The 17,714-nt window shown below is 44.6% G+C and overlaps 1 protein-coding gene across 1 annotated transcript in view; it reads left to right on the top strand.

Moving 5' to 3' along the window:
• Window positions 1-17,714, top strand: part of SLC22A2 (solute carrier family 22 member 2) — a 30,359-nt gene that overhangs the window by 9,261 nt on the left and 3,384 nt on the right. The window contains exons 4-10 of the mRNA XM_081829263.1: window positions 1,509-1,677; window positions 6,139-6,253; window positions 7,966-8,072; window positions 9,409-9,623; window positions 10,476-10,584; window positions 11,418-11,530; window positions 14,510-14,609. Coding sequence (XP_081685389.1) covers window positions 1,509-1,677; window positions 6,139-6,253; window positions 7,966-8,072; window positions 9,409-9,623; window positions 10,476-10,584; window positions 11,418-11,530; window positions 14,510-14,609 — 928 coding nt within the window. The remainder of the gene's footprint in view (window positions 1-1,508; window positions 1,678-6,138; window positions 6,254-7,965; window positions 8,073-9,408; window positions 9,624-10,475; window positions 10,585-11,417; window positions 11,531-14,509; window positions 14,610-17,714) is intronic.

Raw genomic sequence — 17,714 nt, 5'->3', positions numbered from 1 at the left:
GCATCCAATGAAAGGAAATGGATGCTTTGAAATTGAAACCATCACCATCATAAAACCCTGGTTACCCATGGGAGCTAGAATATGTGTGCTTAAAATTGTACCTGGTAAAGTTAATTTGCAACTCAGAAGAAAGATGCTGGATGCTATTATGTGCTGTCCTGGTAGACATTTAATCTATATGTGGGCAGTGAAGTAATTTATTAATGTACTGTTATTCAATCAGTAATTTGGTTTTTAGAACACATGATTATGTAGAAATATGTATAATTTAATTGTATAAATTTAAATTTCAGCCTTCTGCCCATTAATGTCTTCTCCAGTCCCTCTGACTGTCCTTGAGGTACACCTTGCTGCTTGACCTCTTTCTGCCCCATGACCCCCAGACCCCGTCCGTGACCCCAACCACGTCGAAATATTTCTATTTATTGAGCACTTACAGACTTTCGCTTAACTTTGTTTTAAATACTTTTTGATCATTTGCAGTAATATATAGAAATACCTTTTGAGGGCATTTCTATATGGTTTATAAATAGTTGAAGTCTTTAACATGATTACTAAACATCAAAAGCCAAAGGTCTGTGGTTCATGGAATAGCTGGAATTTAAATTCTAGTATGTTTGTGATATAGAAATGACTATCCCCTAAATCCATGTACTACAGACCTCACACATCTGTCAAGATGCAGTCATGGAATGGGAGAAAGCTGATTATTCTACCACATGCAGTGGTGTGCTGATAACCTGGCTTTTAGAAAACAAAAAGCCCTGATTTTTGGTGTTGTCTGATTTCTAAATTGCAAATACTCCCACCATGACTGACTTTAAGATACCAATGGGTTTAATAACCACCTTGCAAAATTCCTGGAAATTTAAAAATCAGTTCTTGCAAGACAGTACTAGTTGACCAATCAGTATGGAAACCCACTAAACCCACTACCAGGTTTCCCAGCCATTTACACCCATTATCGGGATTGCCAAGAAAATATTTAACTCATATAAGAGAACGAGCTGTATTGAGATGTTCATTTATAAAAACCACCTACAGTCTCAAGTCAATCTTTGATCCATTTATTCAGGACTTAAATTACCATTGCCTTACTACTCTAGATCAAAAGTTTGCAAATAAAAACAACTGGGGTTTTTTTTAAAGGCAAAAACAATTTAAAAAAATAAAAACAACTTTGGATTGCTTCAAAAAAATTTTTGCATGTATCTGAAATCCAGTTGCATTTGCCCTTGAAATTATTCTCTAAATCACACATTTTGCTCACACTGGCGGGCCTCTCACCCCACCCAATGTGGAATTACAAGATCTTAGATTAATTAATGTGACAGCAATGATTATAACAAAATAGGCCCTAAGGAACGTTTAAAATCTTTCAGAAAGCTATTTAAAAGACTTCTAGAATTTGGCCTCTTTTTCGAGGTTGGCATGCTCGTTTCCCCAAAGTTGGACAGCCAAGCCATTGTCCTACCGACTTGCATTGACCATTTGGGTTCTCTCTGCAGTTACAGAATTTGTCGGGCTAAGCTATCGGAGAACGGTGGGCATTGTTTACCAAGTGGCCTTCACCGCGGGGCTCCTGGCGTTGGCTGGGCTGGCCTATGTGCTTCCTCACTGGAGGTGGCTACAGCTCACTGTTACTCTGCCCAACGTCTGCTTCTTGCTCTATTACTGGTAAGTCCATTTGGAACAAAAAAGGAAATAACTTGAACTATTTCATTTCTCTGAAAAGGCTGCCTCCCCTAATGCACACTATCCTTCCAAATTCCAACGTGTCCTTCACTCTTTCCTTTCATGAAAAGTCCAGGTCCATGTTTCAGGATTAAAAAAAAGAAAAACATGAGCTTCGATCTGTCTTCTTCTCTAGAAATCAAATGTCCTTTTACTTTGGGCTTAAGAGTTTTAGATTTATGTCTTTTCACATTATTTATGTGGTGTTTATTATTTTTTTTTAATATTTATTGATTCATTTTTGAGAGAGAGAGGCCATGTGAGGTGGGGGAGGGGCAGAGGGAGAAGGAGAGAGAGAATCTCAAGCAGACTCCCTGCTGAGCTCGGAGCCCAATGAGGGGCTGGATCTCCTGACCCTGAGGTCACCACTGGAGCCGAAATCAAGAGTCTGACCCTCACCCCACTGAGCCACCCAGGCACCCCAATTTATATGGTGTTTAAATTAACTTCTAGTGACTGTGGTGCCCTTGGCAGAGATTGACAATATTAGTATTCTTATTCTCTCCCTGCTCAGAGGAGACTTTAGTGTAAGAGAAGATGGAGTTTAGCACTGGGTCACCACTTCCCCATGTCCCTGCCCAAGGCGGGCATCTCCAATCAATCCCATCAGTCCTATTCCCAGATCAGGCCAATAGGACACCCCAGACAGACCATGCAAATCAGAGTCTCCAGGGCATGCGAAATATGTTTGTCACCACTGCCAAGGGAACCATGGAAGCAGTGGAAACAGCAGAAACTATCAGAAATCCCTAAAGTGAGCTTGCCCGAAATAAAGCAAGAGGAATGCTGAGTTATCAAGCAAATCCCTCTACCATGCAACAAACCACTTTCTGGATGTATCCACCTGTTCTTTGCATAGTCGTCTTGTCTAAGAATTAAGCATCTCAACCCTTCCCAGGAAGCCTGTCTCTCCTCCAAAAGCTGGTCAAACTTTGAGACTAACCCTAACCCCCCTCTCATATCCATTCTTCCTCTTTTATGTCTCTGACGCCACACCTGCAATAGACTCTTCCTGGTTTCTTCAACATTTGCTCTTCCATCCTCCAATCCAAGTTTCATTTCTAAAATCCAGTTCCACCGTGTTCCTCTCCTGCCTCAAAATCTTTCAACAGTTTTGTTTCCCTGATGCTTTAGCACAACAGAAAAGACACACCTATTATCCAAGTTCTGACCACCTCTGGAGCCCTCCTTCTTGCCATTTTTACTTAATAGAATCAAATTTAATTTACTTACAAATCTATAACCTCCATGATGCAACCACCATCATTAAAACATCACTGGCAATGTAGAGTAGAAAACAGGTGTTTGGGGGGAAGAGTGGGGATAAAGAGATTAGGCAAGGAACTATTGCCATAATCCTTGCAAGAGAGGACAGGGCCTGAAATAAGACAAGTGAAGGAAACTGTAAACACATTGCATCAGGTAGCAATGACAGAGGTCGGTGGAGACTGAATGTGAAGGTTTAGAGAGAGGAGGTGCCTTGTGAGTGGAGCAGAGGTTTGTGTGTATGTGCTGGGGGCACCGTTCAGAGGTAAGGAACACAGGAGGAGGAGTGGGTTTGAAAGGTGGGAGGATGAGGTGAGCTTGGGACATGCCGAAGTTGGAGATTCGGAAAGGACATGAACGTGCACATAGCCAGGCGCGGTTGAACGTAAGGATCAGGAATTCAAGTAAAATTCCCGTCTTTGTTGTAGCTACGGGATGGAGGCAATCACTCAGAGAAAATGAGCAGAGTCAGGAGAGGAAGGAAATGGGGCAGATCACAAGAAAACACCAAATCCTGAAAAGGCAAGCTAAGGATGAGGAGCCAGGACAGAAGAAGAGAGGGGGGGTGCCATGATTAGAAGGCAGGAGCTATGGGGGCAGAGGGGATGTGGCAGTCACCGGAGGAGGGACTCTGTGCAGGCTGGCCTTGATCAGCCTGCCCTGGTGGGGCCACTGTCCCCTGCCCCGTGGCATTACACACACGTCTCTGTAACCCTCATATCTTACTGCTTGTTGAGATCAGCTGTTCACTTGACACTGAGGGACTTGTCCGTCTGTCCCAGTAGGCTGTCAGCTGTTTGAGGGCAGGTAACATTAGGGGCCCTCTGGCTCAACTTCCTGTCCAGGGCCGGAGCCCCATAGCAACGCCCCCAGGGGATGATTATTCAGCTTCTGCTTGAACACTGTTAATGGCTAGCTCCTACTTCATCATCAAGCAAGCTACTTTACTGTAGAACCCAAAGCTCATGTTCCAGAGACTTCTCATTGAGCCAGAATTTACATTCCCGGCAAGTGTACCCAGGGCTCCCAATTCTGCGCTTAGAGCTTCAAAAAATTAATTTCTATTCTCCCGGGCAATTCTTGAACTATCTGGATATGCTTCTGAGAGTCCATCCAGACTTTCCACCTGTAGGCTAGCCACTTATGGTTCCTGTCTTCTCTGATCTGGTTCCCAAGTCCTTCACCTTCTTGGCCCTTCAGTTCATGCAACACCTGGCTGAACTGACCCTGCTTCCTGAGGTGTGGGTGACCGGGCTCAACCTGTGCACCAAATGTGATCTAGAAAAATCGCCCTATGGTGTCATAGCAGAAGGGATGCGCTCTGTGAGTTGTGGATTGATTATGGTTGAGCTCACCACATTTCCATTCTTAATGTCAAATCTTAATCAGTTGTCATTGATTCCTCTCTCCATTGCACTCCCACAAACTTCTGTCCCGAGTTCCTTGAAGCCCCACCTCTCAGAGCAACCTTCTCTCCCAGAGTGATGGCCCACATGACTCTAGGCCAGAGCTCCCACCAGGCCAGCCCTGCTACCTCCATCCTGCCAGTCCCTCTTCCTCCCATCAACCCTGAGCCAGCCGCTCCAAGAGTGGTCTCCAAACACAGATCCAAGTGGCTGGAGTCCTGCTCAAGGAGCTCCAGGGGCTCCCTGTGTCCGCCCAGATCCACCAGCTTGCCTCAAACTCTTACCTCCTTCTTTGAGAAATCAGCTGTCAGAATAATACACATAAAGTTCTTGCTTTCCCCCATGACAGAACGGCATCCTGCCACCAGCAGCCCTGCAGCCCAGCTGTCAGCTCTCAGCATGTGCCCAGCCCCAGCCAACCTGCTTCTCGTCCCTCTAGCACAGGACTGGCTGGATATTCAGCTGACCCCTGCTTTGCAGAGTCCCACTGGGAACTCTCTGAAGAGGGGACCTGCAAGGTTCCTGCACAAGGCTGAATAGAAGTCAGCGGGTGAAGGAGGAAAAACCCATATACCATAACCCCTCCCCGCGAACCAGGGAGCCCGAGGCGGGGCTCGATCCCAGGATCCCAGGATCATGACCTGAGCTGAAGGTAGATATCCAACTGACTGAGCCGCCCAGGTGCCCCATGCAATATAGTATTTTTAACTATAGTCACCATACTATATATTATATCCTCAGGACTTATTTATTTTGTAACTGGAAGTTTGTGCCTTTTGACCCCTTCACCCATTTTGTCCACCTCCTCCCCCACCAATCTGTTCCCTGTATCTATGAGCTTTGTTTGTTTTAGGTTCCACGTATAAGTGAGATCGTACGGTATTTGTCTTTCTCTGACTTATTTCACTTAGCATAATACCTTCTAGGCCCACCCATGTTGTCACAGATGATAAGACGTCATTCTCTTATATGGCTGAATAATATTCCATTATATATATATATATATACATACACACCCTTAGGTTGTTTCCATGACTTGGCTCTTGTAGATAATGCTGCAAGAAACAAAGGGGTGTGTATATCTTTTTGAATTAGTATTTCTCTTTCCTTCTAATAAATACCCAGAAGTGGAATGGCTGGATCATAGGGTAGTTTTATTTTTAATCTTTTGAGGACCCTCCACACCATTTCCCACAGTGGCTGCACCAGTTTGCATTCCCTTTCCCTACACCCGGTCAGCATATGTTATTTCTTATCTTGTTGATTCTAGCCATCCTAACAGATGTGAAGTGACATCTCCTTGTGGCTTCAATTTGTGTTTCCCTGGTGATGAGTGATGTTGAGCATCTTTTCATGTACCTATTGGCCATCTGAATGTCTTTTTTGGGAAAATGTATATTAAGATTCTCTGCCCATTTTTAAATCAGATTTTTTTTTTTTTTTTTTTTTTTGCATTTGAGTTGTACGAGTTCTTTGTATATTTTGGGCATTCATCCCTCACCTGATATATGATTTGTAAATATTTTCTCCCATCCAGTAGGCTGCTTTCTCATTTTGTTGATTTCTTTTGCTGGGCAGCCCCTGCACAATTTTATCTCCTTTGTAGATCCAACCGAACTTCACTGTGTAAGATCCCTTGCAGAAATTTGATTACGACCACTGGGGACAGAGGCTCAGGAAGACGCCCTCATCCCGGACTGAACAACACTGATAACATTGTGCTATACCCTAGGGGCATACCTGAGTCTCCGAGGTGGCTGATCTCCCAGAACAAAAGTGCTAAAGCCATGAGCGTCATTAAGTACATGGCAAAGAAAAATGGAAAATCTCTGCCGGCCTCCCTTCAGGTAAGCAAGCAGCTGAACTATCAGATCAGGGAACAGGAGGATCTGGGAAAGCCATGCGTTCTCAATAGGGAGTCGCAGAGGGGGCTCACCATATGTAACAGGATATTTCTGTCGTGCTAGGACTCATGGTCCCTGGTAAAGAAAATTCTAAATCAATCAAAAACATAAAACTAAAAGGAAACCAAAATCATTTAAAGGCAAACGAGAAGCTTCTATCGTGTACAACCCAAGGCTGTGGCGGGCACTGGTACCCAGGTCCCCGATGTTTTCCTTCCCCGGGTGTCCATCTGCACGCTCAGGGAGGGGGCTTTTCCCCGGAGGGAAGAGCCTTCAGACACAAATCATTTCTTAGAATTTTAAACATTTTGGATAGAAAATTGTCCCAAAACATTGTGAGCAGTCTCCTGTCTTTTAAAATAAAACACAACATGGGGGTGTCCGTTTTCTCTGCATTTCATGGTTTGCCTTTGGTAGACCTCATCACCTTTAGCTGAAGCCTTTTGACCTGACAGGGGATGGAAAAGCAAAAATCAAGCTGATTAGAAAACTCTGTCAAAATAAGAGTAATCGGGGCGCCTGGGTGGCTCAGTTGGTTAAGCGACTGCCTTCGGCTCAGGTCATGATCCTGGAGTCCCGGGATCGAGTCCGGCATCGGGCTCCCTGCTCCAAGCAGGGAGCCTGCTTCTCCCTCTGACCCTCCCCCCTCTCATGTGCTCTCTCTCTCGTTCTCTCTCTCTCAAATAAATAAACAAAAATCTTTAAAAAAAAAAAAATAAGAGTAATCGTCTCTGCTCCAGGATCTAAGATCGGTTACCTGTAAGCATTTATGATTTACATGACTTTAGAGTGAGCATTTGGGGACTCGGAGGCCTTTTTTTTTTTCACTTCCTCTCCGGTTTCTGGGTGGTTGGGGTAGATCCCCTTTTCCAAGGATAACCAGCATAGCCCTGATTCTTAAGTTTCAGATCCTTTCAGAAATTGGTCAGGGACTAAAGCACACGTGAGTCACAGTCTGGCCAAAGTGCAGAGTTTATTCACATGAGAGCGGTGAGTCTGCAGGAGGTTCTTCCCCTGCTCCTCGGGCTTGCAGACACCCTCCTGTGTGGCTGTAGGAAGAAGTGGTTTTTGCAAAGGTTCTGCTTCCTGAGCCCTGGAGATTGTATCTCAACTCCACCACCTACTGTTCTCTTCTAGCGCAGGGCTTCCCCAACGTTAATTAATACCTGTGCCCAGGATGCCCCTGGGGACCTTGCCGAAATGCAGATTCCAGTTCAACGTGTCTGGACAGGGGCCCTGGGTCTTTCATTCCAACAAGTTCCAGGCAATACCGAGCTGCTCCAAGTCCCAAGGTCCCAGAGCAGAGCCTCCTGAGCGATGGGCCGCACCTGGTCCGGCAGGGAGCATGCCCGGTGCCCCCAGCCCTCAGGGCCCCTGGGCTGGGCCTTCTTCTGCTCCCCTGTGCTTGACCTTCAGTGCCACTGGACATATGCCCATGAGTGACCTAACTCCCCCTAGCCCAGCTTCCCCTTCTGTGAAAGGGGATGAAAAAGATGGAACCGAACTACCCGGATAGCCAAGGTTAAATGAGCTAGTAAGTGTGAAAGGCTCATTAGAAGCCCTCAGCAGGTGTCAGGTACTGTCGGGATTCCCTGTCTTACCTGGGGACACTGTCTTTCACCACACAAAGCTGTTCCTCCTGTTTCCGTTCCTAGAGCCTCAGACCTGAAGAGGAAGTTGACGAGAAGCTGAATCCTTCATTTCTTGACTTGGTCAGAACCCCGCAGATAAGGAAACACACTTTGATCTTGATGTACAATTGGTAAGGAATGTTTTTCACTTTAAAATCCCTCCACGGTTTTTTTTTTTTTTTGGTTTTTTTTTTTTTATCCCCGTCATCCACATTAGGGGAGGGACCAAGACAGCACTGTCACAGCCTAGCTCCGGTATAAGTATGGACAGTGGGCAGCAAGGGGACTCATTTATAGCCGCGTTTTCTGATACCATTTTTTCAGGCAGGTGTTTGAAGTCAGTCTCAAAGCATAGATAAGTATGTCCTCAACCTTGGCATTGCCTTAAAACGTCCTGTGAGATTATAAAATAACAACGCCAGGACCCCCACCCTGGCCCCAGAAAATACTGATGCAATTGGCCCAGGGAAAGTCTAGGCACCAACATTTTAATATTCTCCAGGTGAGTCTGACATGTAGCCCAACCTGAGAACTACCGGTTCTATACCTATGATGAGTATAGATCTCTCCTTATTATATGGGGCTAGCAAGGGAAGGGTCTTTTCCCTTTCTTGTCTATTGGAGAAAGAAATAAACTTATGAAGGAGAATAAACCACAAGGAATAATCCACTGGCTCCACAGTCCGGTGGCTGACGTACGATTGTTTCCACAGTCTGCAGGCTGCTCCTGGAGCTGTGAGCCATTCACCCTGCACTGAGCCTTCCTTAGTGCAGCTCACTTTCCTTTCAGTGTGTCCCGGGGTTCACGCCAGCCACGCGAAGATTTGGAGTCACGGACAGAAGCAAGGCTCCTCAGGAACTCATTTAGCAACCTTGAAAATACTACCTGTAAAATACAGCCGGGAAATTTGGCTTCATACCCTTCTTTCCTTTTCTGAATAGTTGTGACTGTTGCCAAGCATCCTCTTATTTGCCATTGCAGATAACTTCTGGTCAACAAAACATAACGAAAAAACATCGTCAAAATGTTGTCTATATTGTGTCAGAAGAGAAATCAGCAGGAAGGGAGGCTGTACCCATTTGGGTCTCTGGTTTCCTAAAATTTGAATTAAGTAGTCAATCCCTTTGATCCCAATTCCATTAGAGGATCACAAAGAGAGAAATAATTAACAATCACTAATAACCTGATACAGTTTTAGCAAATAAGTCACCCTAGAAAGACATTTCTTTCTACTTTTCAATTTGGCCAGGGAGCACAATCCTTTCTTCTCCTTTCCTGGTTCTGGGGTCACAGTCAGCCACCGCCGTGGTTCAGATCATGGAAAAGCAGTAGAATGAAGGGAAAAGCAATAAGAAGATGACAAAGAAAGATGACCCACGATCAACTCTTCTTTTTCCAGAAGCCTCTCCTTTTTGATGACTTGCTTCTGGTGCTTGGCTTGACCTGAGCTTCTCCTCTTTGCTCAGGTTCACGAGCTCTGTTCTCTACCAAGGCCTCATCATGCACATGGGCCTTGCGGGGAGCAATATCTACTTGGATTTCTTCTACTCTGCCCTGGTGGAATTCCCAGCCGCCCTCATCATCATCCTCACCATTGACCGTATAGGTCGTCGGTTTCCGTGGGCTGCATCAAATTTGGTGGCAGGAGCAGCCTGCCTCACCTCGGTTTTCATCCCTGAGGGTAAGTGTCGAGCCATGCCGGGCTCTTGTCTGCCAAGGCTGCACGAAGAGGGGATGTCACAACCCTCTGATAGTAAAATGATGTAATTTATCATCCAAGTCAATTTGGAAAGAATGAACACAGTATCTGGGACCTTCCTGAGCAAACCCATATGGCCACCCTGTCTTTAAGAAGAATTGTACCCAAGGCTTGTCTGCTGCAACAGACAATAATAATCACACCTGATTGTTCTCTAATGTACTATAACAAGAGACTAAGAGGACACATGCCATAGGCCATGGAGCTGGCCCAGAACAGAGAGCATGGGCTTTGGGGTAGAGCAGGCCCAGGCTTGAAGTCTTATTCCAGCATTTTCCAGATACTATTTAGGCAACTCCCTTGAGTTCCCTGCATCATCCTGCAGAACAAATAAGAAAGCTTAGGTAAATGCAACCAATGCACAATTATTCAGTTCCTTTCTTTCCTTTTCAAATGCTTTCTCAATGAGGAGGAGAAAAACCTGTACAAGAGAATCCTATTGGCAACATGAAGCTTTCTTTGAACCCTTTAGTCATTAGCAGTTATTTAAAATATGCCCATATTTTGCTGTTTCTTTTGGGTGGCCCGTATAAACTAGAGTTGGCCCAGCTTTGGTACAATCCTGTTGTCATTAATGACTGAGTTCTAAAGAGAGTGTTAGAATCATGCCTAAGGTTAAAACTAACAAACATGGGAAATTTTGCTCTGAAGTCTTGAGTTTAGAGAAGAAGAATGTTGCATTCTCATCCCATTCTGGAATGTGGACTTTCCCCTCTGGAGCACTGTGCAGACCAGGGAGTATGTGCAATGTAAGTGGTGCGTTTTTGCCCACAGATCTCCAGTGGCTAAGAGTCACAGCTGCGTGCTTGGGTAGAATGGGGATTACAATGGCCTATGAAATGGTTTGCCTGGTCAATGCGGAGCTGTACCCCACATTCATCAGGTGAGCACGTTTTCCTCACCATGAAGAGGGTGGGTGGGACATTTGCTTATGGGCTAGAACTACCACAAGCACCAGCAGAGGGCACCTTCCTTTTCAAAACATGGGGCAAGAAAAACCAAAAACCAAAACAAACCACAGGACAAGAGAGGATAAGAACATTTAAAGGCAGTAGCCAGACCACATCTCACAGTTACAGGCTGGGGTGAAATACAGTCACTGTGTAGTGAGAACAGAAGACACTGATTACAAGAGAGGGATTACCAAATGGCCATGGGACAGAGTGATCAGAAACAGTATGAACAGGGGAGCGCCTTGGTGGCTCAGTCGGTTAGGTGTCTGCCTTCTGCTCAGGTCATGATCCCTTGGTCCTGGGATCAAGTCCTGCATCGGGCTCCTTGCTTGGCGGGGACCCTGCTTCTCCCTCTCCCTCGGGCCCTCCCTCCCCCCAGCTCATTCTGTCTCTTTCTCTCTTTAATTCACTCTCTCTCAAATAAATAAATAAATAAATAAATAAATAAATAAATAAATAAAGGAAACCATACGAACAAGACCATACATAGAACACTGCAGGGAAGACAGATGACCAAAGTAAAAAGTGAAAATTGCCCCCCCATTAAAAATCCTCCAAAAAGCTAATATAAAACAAGTACAACAAGAATATGAGTGGAATTATGACTCATACACCATTTGTGTGTGTTGAAAACAACGTGAACGCCGTTTTTTTTCAGTTTGCAGACGTTTCAGTGACTCAGGGAAGGATTTATTTGGGTGGGGTAGGGGATAAGTATTGTACCGTGAGAAGCTGGAAGTTAAAGCAGTTCCCTGCATTTCAGGAATCTTGGTGTCCTCGTCTGCTCCTCCCTGTGTGACATCGGGGGTATCATCACGCCATTCCTGGTCTACCGGCTCACCGACGTCTGGCATGAGCTTCCGCTGGTGGTTTTTGGTGAGAAACCCTCAGACACACCTTTGAACAAAAACCCATTTTTCTAGGGACCTCCTTTGTTACATCTCAAAACAGGTATCATGCCTACTGGCAACTACCGAATGCAGCTAGTAATTAGTACTACTCTCAGTGTTAGTAATACTAGCATACGTAATACTGTCAGTAGCTACTAAGACCCAAGTATGGGAACCACTAAGACTCCTGGCCTCAGCGGTACAAAGTTCAAGAAGGAGTGAGGTGGAAAGCCGTTTGCCTGAAGAACACCCCTAACTCTCTCCTTACCGATCTCCACCCCTCCTTGGGTCTCTTTGTCACGGAGCTCACTCTTTCTGCCTCCTTGATGGCTGAACGTGGGAAAATACAAAACTTTTCACTTCATTACTTCAAAGGAAGGCAGTTAACATGTTGCAAAGAGCGATTTCAAAACTCAGGGGAAACAAAGACCATCATTAAGGGAATGCATTAGCGTCATGGCGCTAATGTCGGCCACCCCTTCCCCAAATCCCTTGGGCTATTAGATTTAAGGAGGATTGGTACAGCCCTTCCCTCCAACCCTGAAGTAATGTACCAATGCAGAGCCCGCTCCCTCCCCCCACTGCCCAGCCTGCAGCATGGAAGGTGACAGGGACAAATCTAACTATCAGCAATTAACACACAGAAGAGGCCAATGTTGAACATGACTACTATAGACCGTGAAAGGGGTCCGGGAATCATGGACATTCCCATTCATTCGTGTCCATTCCTTTCCACATAGCTGTGGACGATGGGACAGACCCTCTCCTGTGCGCCACACAGAGGGGTGCAGAGGGGTGACCAGATTCATGCACACAACGTTCGCCTCCTCGTGTTAGCCAGAAGGCCTCAACGCACCCAGCTCAGTCTTCTTTTAGACCCACTGGGAGCCACTTTTAATTTGACAAAAATATAGCAGTTTTCCCCATGGGCCTACAACCCTTACTTCATTTGAGGGGAGGGATGACAAGACGCTCTGCACACTGGGGGTGCACCCAGATGGCTTTTCTCCTAATGCCACTCATTGCCACACACAAGTACCTCTGCTCACTCCTCTTCTCAAGGGATTTGTGAGGGGGAAATTTTCCAGTTCTATAGATGAGCCAGCAAATGTTCCACACTGCTGATAAAACTCACCCTCAAAACAGACCCAGTGAATTTCTCTATGCTGCGACTTAGCAACAGCGAGATGGCCAAAGTTGATAGAACACAAGCTCTTTATCCTGGCAGAAGCATGATTTGGCAACAGGGTGGCTGGTACCACTTCGGGGACCCCGGGCATCTTCCTCTCCCAACACTGGCTGAGGGACCTGCGCAGAGCCTTCCTTCCATCTTGGGGAAATACCACGACACCCTCTGGGCTCCTTCCTTCCAAGGGGGAAGGTGGAGACACCTCAACCTTGGTCATTCCCTTAGGTAGGCAGTGAGTGATCGATGGGTCAGTGAGACATTTCTGGGTGGAAAACAGAGACTTCGTGTTTCTCTAAGGACCATTGAACAATGCAGTGCCAAGTCCAGACCTAGATGAGCCTCTGTGGACCCTCCCTCAGGGATTCACCTTCCCCTGGGAAAGATCAAGGATTTTAATTGCATTTCACTGTTTCAAGTAAACTCAAAGACTACTCCCACTGTTATTGATGCTTGTAGTTCCGTCTTCTTTTCTTACCAATCTGAGTAGCTAGCAGGAAACAAAACAAATACTTTTCCATTTTTACTCCTTTCCCTTTCTTTTGCCCGCAATAATGGTGTACTGATTGTGGTCTTGAAATAGCCAGAAGCGATTATCTAGAGCCTGAAAATCAACAAATGAACAGTTGAAAGAGTACTGGAAAAAAACTGATAAGAAATACCCTGGTTAATGAGGCTTATCTTTGCAAATATAAAAAGCTAAAGAGATGATCATTTGATGAATCCATTATATTCTCTTCCTAATTCACTCACTGCAGAGAATCAAAGCCAGAAGAGTATGTGTATTATTTGCGTGAGTTACAGCCAAGTGAATCTTTAGATGTTCAGAGAGACTGTGAAGGTGGCTACTTCGTTCCTAACTCTGCGGCAGGCTCTGCCACGTAACAAGCAGGAATGCATTTCAGTCTCAGAACAAGCGTGTGAGGTGGGAATATCACCCCACTTTATGGCCAAGAGTCTGGAACCGAACTTCCCAGGGCTCTGAGACCAGTGAGTGGGGGCTCAGAACCGGATCCCAGGCACCCAGAGCTACAACCAGCGTCCTGAACCACTGAGCTCTGTGGCCTCGATTCCTGTCATTTTGTAAAGATGTAAAAACAGAGGCCAGTGTGCATTTTTTTGGAACTCCAAAACCAATGAAGACCCCACATCTATTTCCTGCATTCAATTATCGTAAAACATAAAACGTAACCTTAAAATCCCAAAACGTAAATGGGAATTTAAAGACACATAAACACTCTAATGTTTACTATGACTCCCCAGCATGTGCAAAAAATACAGCTGGAGACAAAGGAAAAAGGAACAAAAGGAATTTCTCAAACACTGAAAGTGTAGGCCTGGCTATACTTTTTAAATGCTGTGAATGCAGTGATATATGATTCACTACTTCCGGGTGCTAGTCATGTTCCAAGGTTCTGACTCATTCTCATTACTAAGTGCTTTATATTGGCAGGGTTATGTTCTTCCTTTCCTAAGAGTTGATTTTTTTTTCAGAGTTATTTTCTAACTCCAGTGTATCTTAATATTATGGCAATGTTCTCTAGCTTAGAATAACCTTGACTCAAAATGTTGAGTATTTCATCTCCCTATAAGGAATTGTAATCCAAGAGAGTTTGGAATCAGCAAAATATTTATAGGACAGTCAGAGATAGCAAAGAAATCTGTAAGTATAGAATATCACAAAAAATAATTTTTTTTTTTTAAGAAGTAAGGGGAGTTCTGATTATAAAGCCTGCCTGTTTTAGTTCCTAATGTAATTTGCATCTGTTTGGCTTCCAGCGGTGGTTGGCTTGGTTGCTGGGGGACTGGTGTTGCTGCTCCCAGAGACCAAAGGGAAGGCTTTGCCTGAGACTATTGACGAAGCTGAAAACATGCAGAGGTAGGAAGCTGAAATTCCTCCATACAGGTCTGCGCCAATTCTGTAGCCAGTTGGAAAAAACATGAGGCTGAACTTACACCTCATACCATCCATTGAGATCAAGTCACACAAAATCAAAGACTAGAAAATACAAAGAAACAGTAAAATAATGAACATACCATAGAAGAGTACCCTTATACTTTCATAGTGGGGAAGGTCTCTCTGTAAGTACGGCAAAAAAAATCCAGGACCCATTTTTAAAAAGATCAATAAGTTTGCCTTTATAAAAATAAAGAATTCTATTGAAAAACTAACATAAGCTTAAAAAAAAAAAGTAATAATAACAAACATGGAGAAAATTTTTGCTCCTCTACAAGGGGCTAATTTTCTGAATACATAAGGAGCTCTAACAAATCCATAAGAGGAACCGCACAAAAGAAAAAATGGGCTAAGGATTTGAACACATAATTCAGTGAAAGGAAAATAAAAAGAGCTCTTAAAGATATGAAAATATTCTCATTTCCTACATAGTGAGAGAAGTACCAACGAACACTGTACTACTCACAACTTAGATTGTTGAAGATCAAACCACTTGGTAACACTGTGTTGGGGAAGAATGTAGGTAAACAGCGTCCTACGTTGCCAATGGGAGTACACATCTGAAATCTCTATGATGGCAATATGACAAGAGTATCAAAAATGGCTATTTATTTTTATTTTTTTTAAAGATTTTACTTTATTTATTTGAGAGATAGATAGAGAAAGAGCACGAGCGGGGGAAGGGGCAGAAGGAGAGGGGGGAGCAGGTTCCCCGCTGAGCAGGGAGCCTGGTGCAGGGCTTGATCCCTGGACCGCAGGATCATGACCTGAGCTGAAGGCATACGCTTAACCAACTGAGCCATCCAGGTGCCCCTGTGTATTTCTTTTTACCTAGCAATTCCACACTTCCAGGAATTTACACGTACAAAATGACGTATGTACAGGATTACCATTTAAGACAATTTTTTATGTAACAAAAGATTGGAAACAACCGAAATACCCATGGATTGGGAGACCAGTTATATAAATTATGGTATGTCATTCAATAAAATACCATATAGCCATTAAAAAGAATGAGGCAGCTTTATACACACTGATAAGGAAAGTCCTCTAAGATACATTACTAACTTAAAAAAGGGGGACGCCTGAGTGGCTCAGTCTGTTAAGCATCTGACTCTTGATCTCAGTTCAGGTCTTGATCTTGGGGTCATGAGTTCAAGCCCTACGTTGGGCTCCATGCTGGGTATGGAGCCTACTTTATAAATAAATAAAAAATTTTTAAAAAGGAAAATATAGAAAGTATATATTCTGCCATTTCTATAAAAGGAATGAAAAAATATATATGTGTTAAATGTAGATACATATACATTTATTTATATAAATGTAAATATATATATATAAATATATATGTAAATATATATATTTATCTTTACCTGTATCTCTGGAAGAATATGCAAGAACCAGAACATTGGCTGTTTGTGGAATGAGAGGCTTTGGAACACAGGTGGGAGGGATTTCCAGTGCATACCTTTTTCTACTTTCCAAACTTTGGACCATACGAACCTATTCAAAAATTAAACCTAAGAAAGTCTAATGAAGAGAAACATAGGACACACTGTCCACAAGTTTCTTTATGCAATATGCTTAGATGTTTTTATTCATTTTATTTATACTCCAGTTCTGGCCTACTGGCACCATGAGCTGAACTGAATTTTATCCATTCTACACATTGTTCCCATTTAACATACTCAGCACCCGGGCAGATGTGGCTGCGGAAGAATCGCTGTGGTCTGAGGCTTGTCCTAGAGCTTGGAGCTCAGCATTACAAGAGGCCGTTGAGCTCAGCCAGAGGTCACTCACTGGTGAGCCACAGGATATCAGGGCCTCAAGGGCTCTGCTTGACCCACGTGGTATTTTTAAAGTGGGAAATTTCACATAAACTGGATTTCCAGGATCTCTTAAAGAAAAAACAATTCAGAGGATTTGGTAACCCACACAGGCATTTCCTCTTGCTGATGGCTTGCAGGAGCTGAGAGGGGACTGAGGGTTTGGAAGGGCGTGTCTGCTGGAGGAGGCCACAGTGCCACATTCCCCGTTATCTCGTGCCTAGCACATTTGTTTTTTCTGCCTGGTGCTTGCAGACATTTGAGCTTGAGATCCTTGATCTAGCCCATCTGCCCCCCTGTACTCCTATCTCAGGGAAGCTTCCCATGCACACGAGCCTCCCCTTGAAGACAGACTGTGCCCCATTTACTGCCGTCTCCCCAGGACTCAGCACAGTACCTGGCATGCACAGACCGGGTGCTCCCCATATAGCTGGGGACTAAATGCTGAGTTCCTTCTACAGCATCGCTAATCATGGGCTCTCCAGGCTTGTGCAGCCAGCTCCCCTGCTGGGAAGGCGGTAAGGTGTGGTGGGCAGGGGCATGAGCTCTAGAGTCTGATAGGCCAGGTCTTGACATTTCCCATCATGCGGCCTTAACTCTTATAAGCCTTGGTTTTTTCATCTGTAAATGGGGACAATGGTTTCTACTCACTGGATTTTTGTAATGAGATACATGCATGGAAAGTGCCTGGCACTTTGGAAATGTCCAATAGCCACCGTATTATCCATAGTTTTCATAGCTGCTTTGTAAAACAGGTAACTAGACAACTGAGTGGAAATCAAATTTTAAAATATATTCTGAATGGTTTTGAGATAGGGAAGCGCAGCTCCGTGATAGACACACAAACGTCTACTTGTAAGAGGCTTCCCATCAGGCTGGTTCATCAGGCGAAGGACATGTCACAAAGATTATTCCTGTTGTTGGTTTACATGCCTTCTCTTCATGTGATCTACAAACACTTCTCTGAAGATTTGCGCTTTTCTGTTTTCTGTATTCCATAACCCAGCTCACCTTTCAAAGATGGAAGACAGATCTGTGTGAGGCTCACGGCTACAGAGGAGAGTGGGGAGGTGAACCCAAGGCTGGGCTGCTAAAGGGCCCCCCTGCAGGCAAAGATGAGCAGGGGCGGCCCGCGGGACACAGAGGTGTCCCTCAGGAGAGCTGACCCAGGCCCAATGTCCCCCGACACTGAGGGAGAGGC

This window comes from Leptonychotes weddellii, chromosome 8 (genome assembly GCF_054177405.1).
Source record: "Leptonychotes weddellii isolate Sample4059 chromosome 8, ASM5417740v2, whole genome shotgun sequence".
Lineage (NCBI taxonomy): Eukaryota > Metazoa > Chordata > Mammalia > Carnivora > Phocidae > Leptonychotes > Leptonychotes weddellii.
Note: the sequence above shows the minus strand (reverse complement) of the source record. Positions and strands in the feature narration are given on the sequence as shown.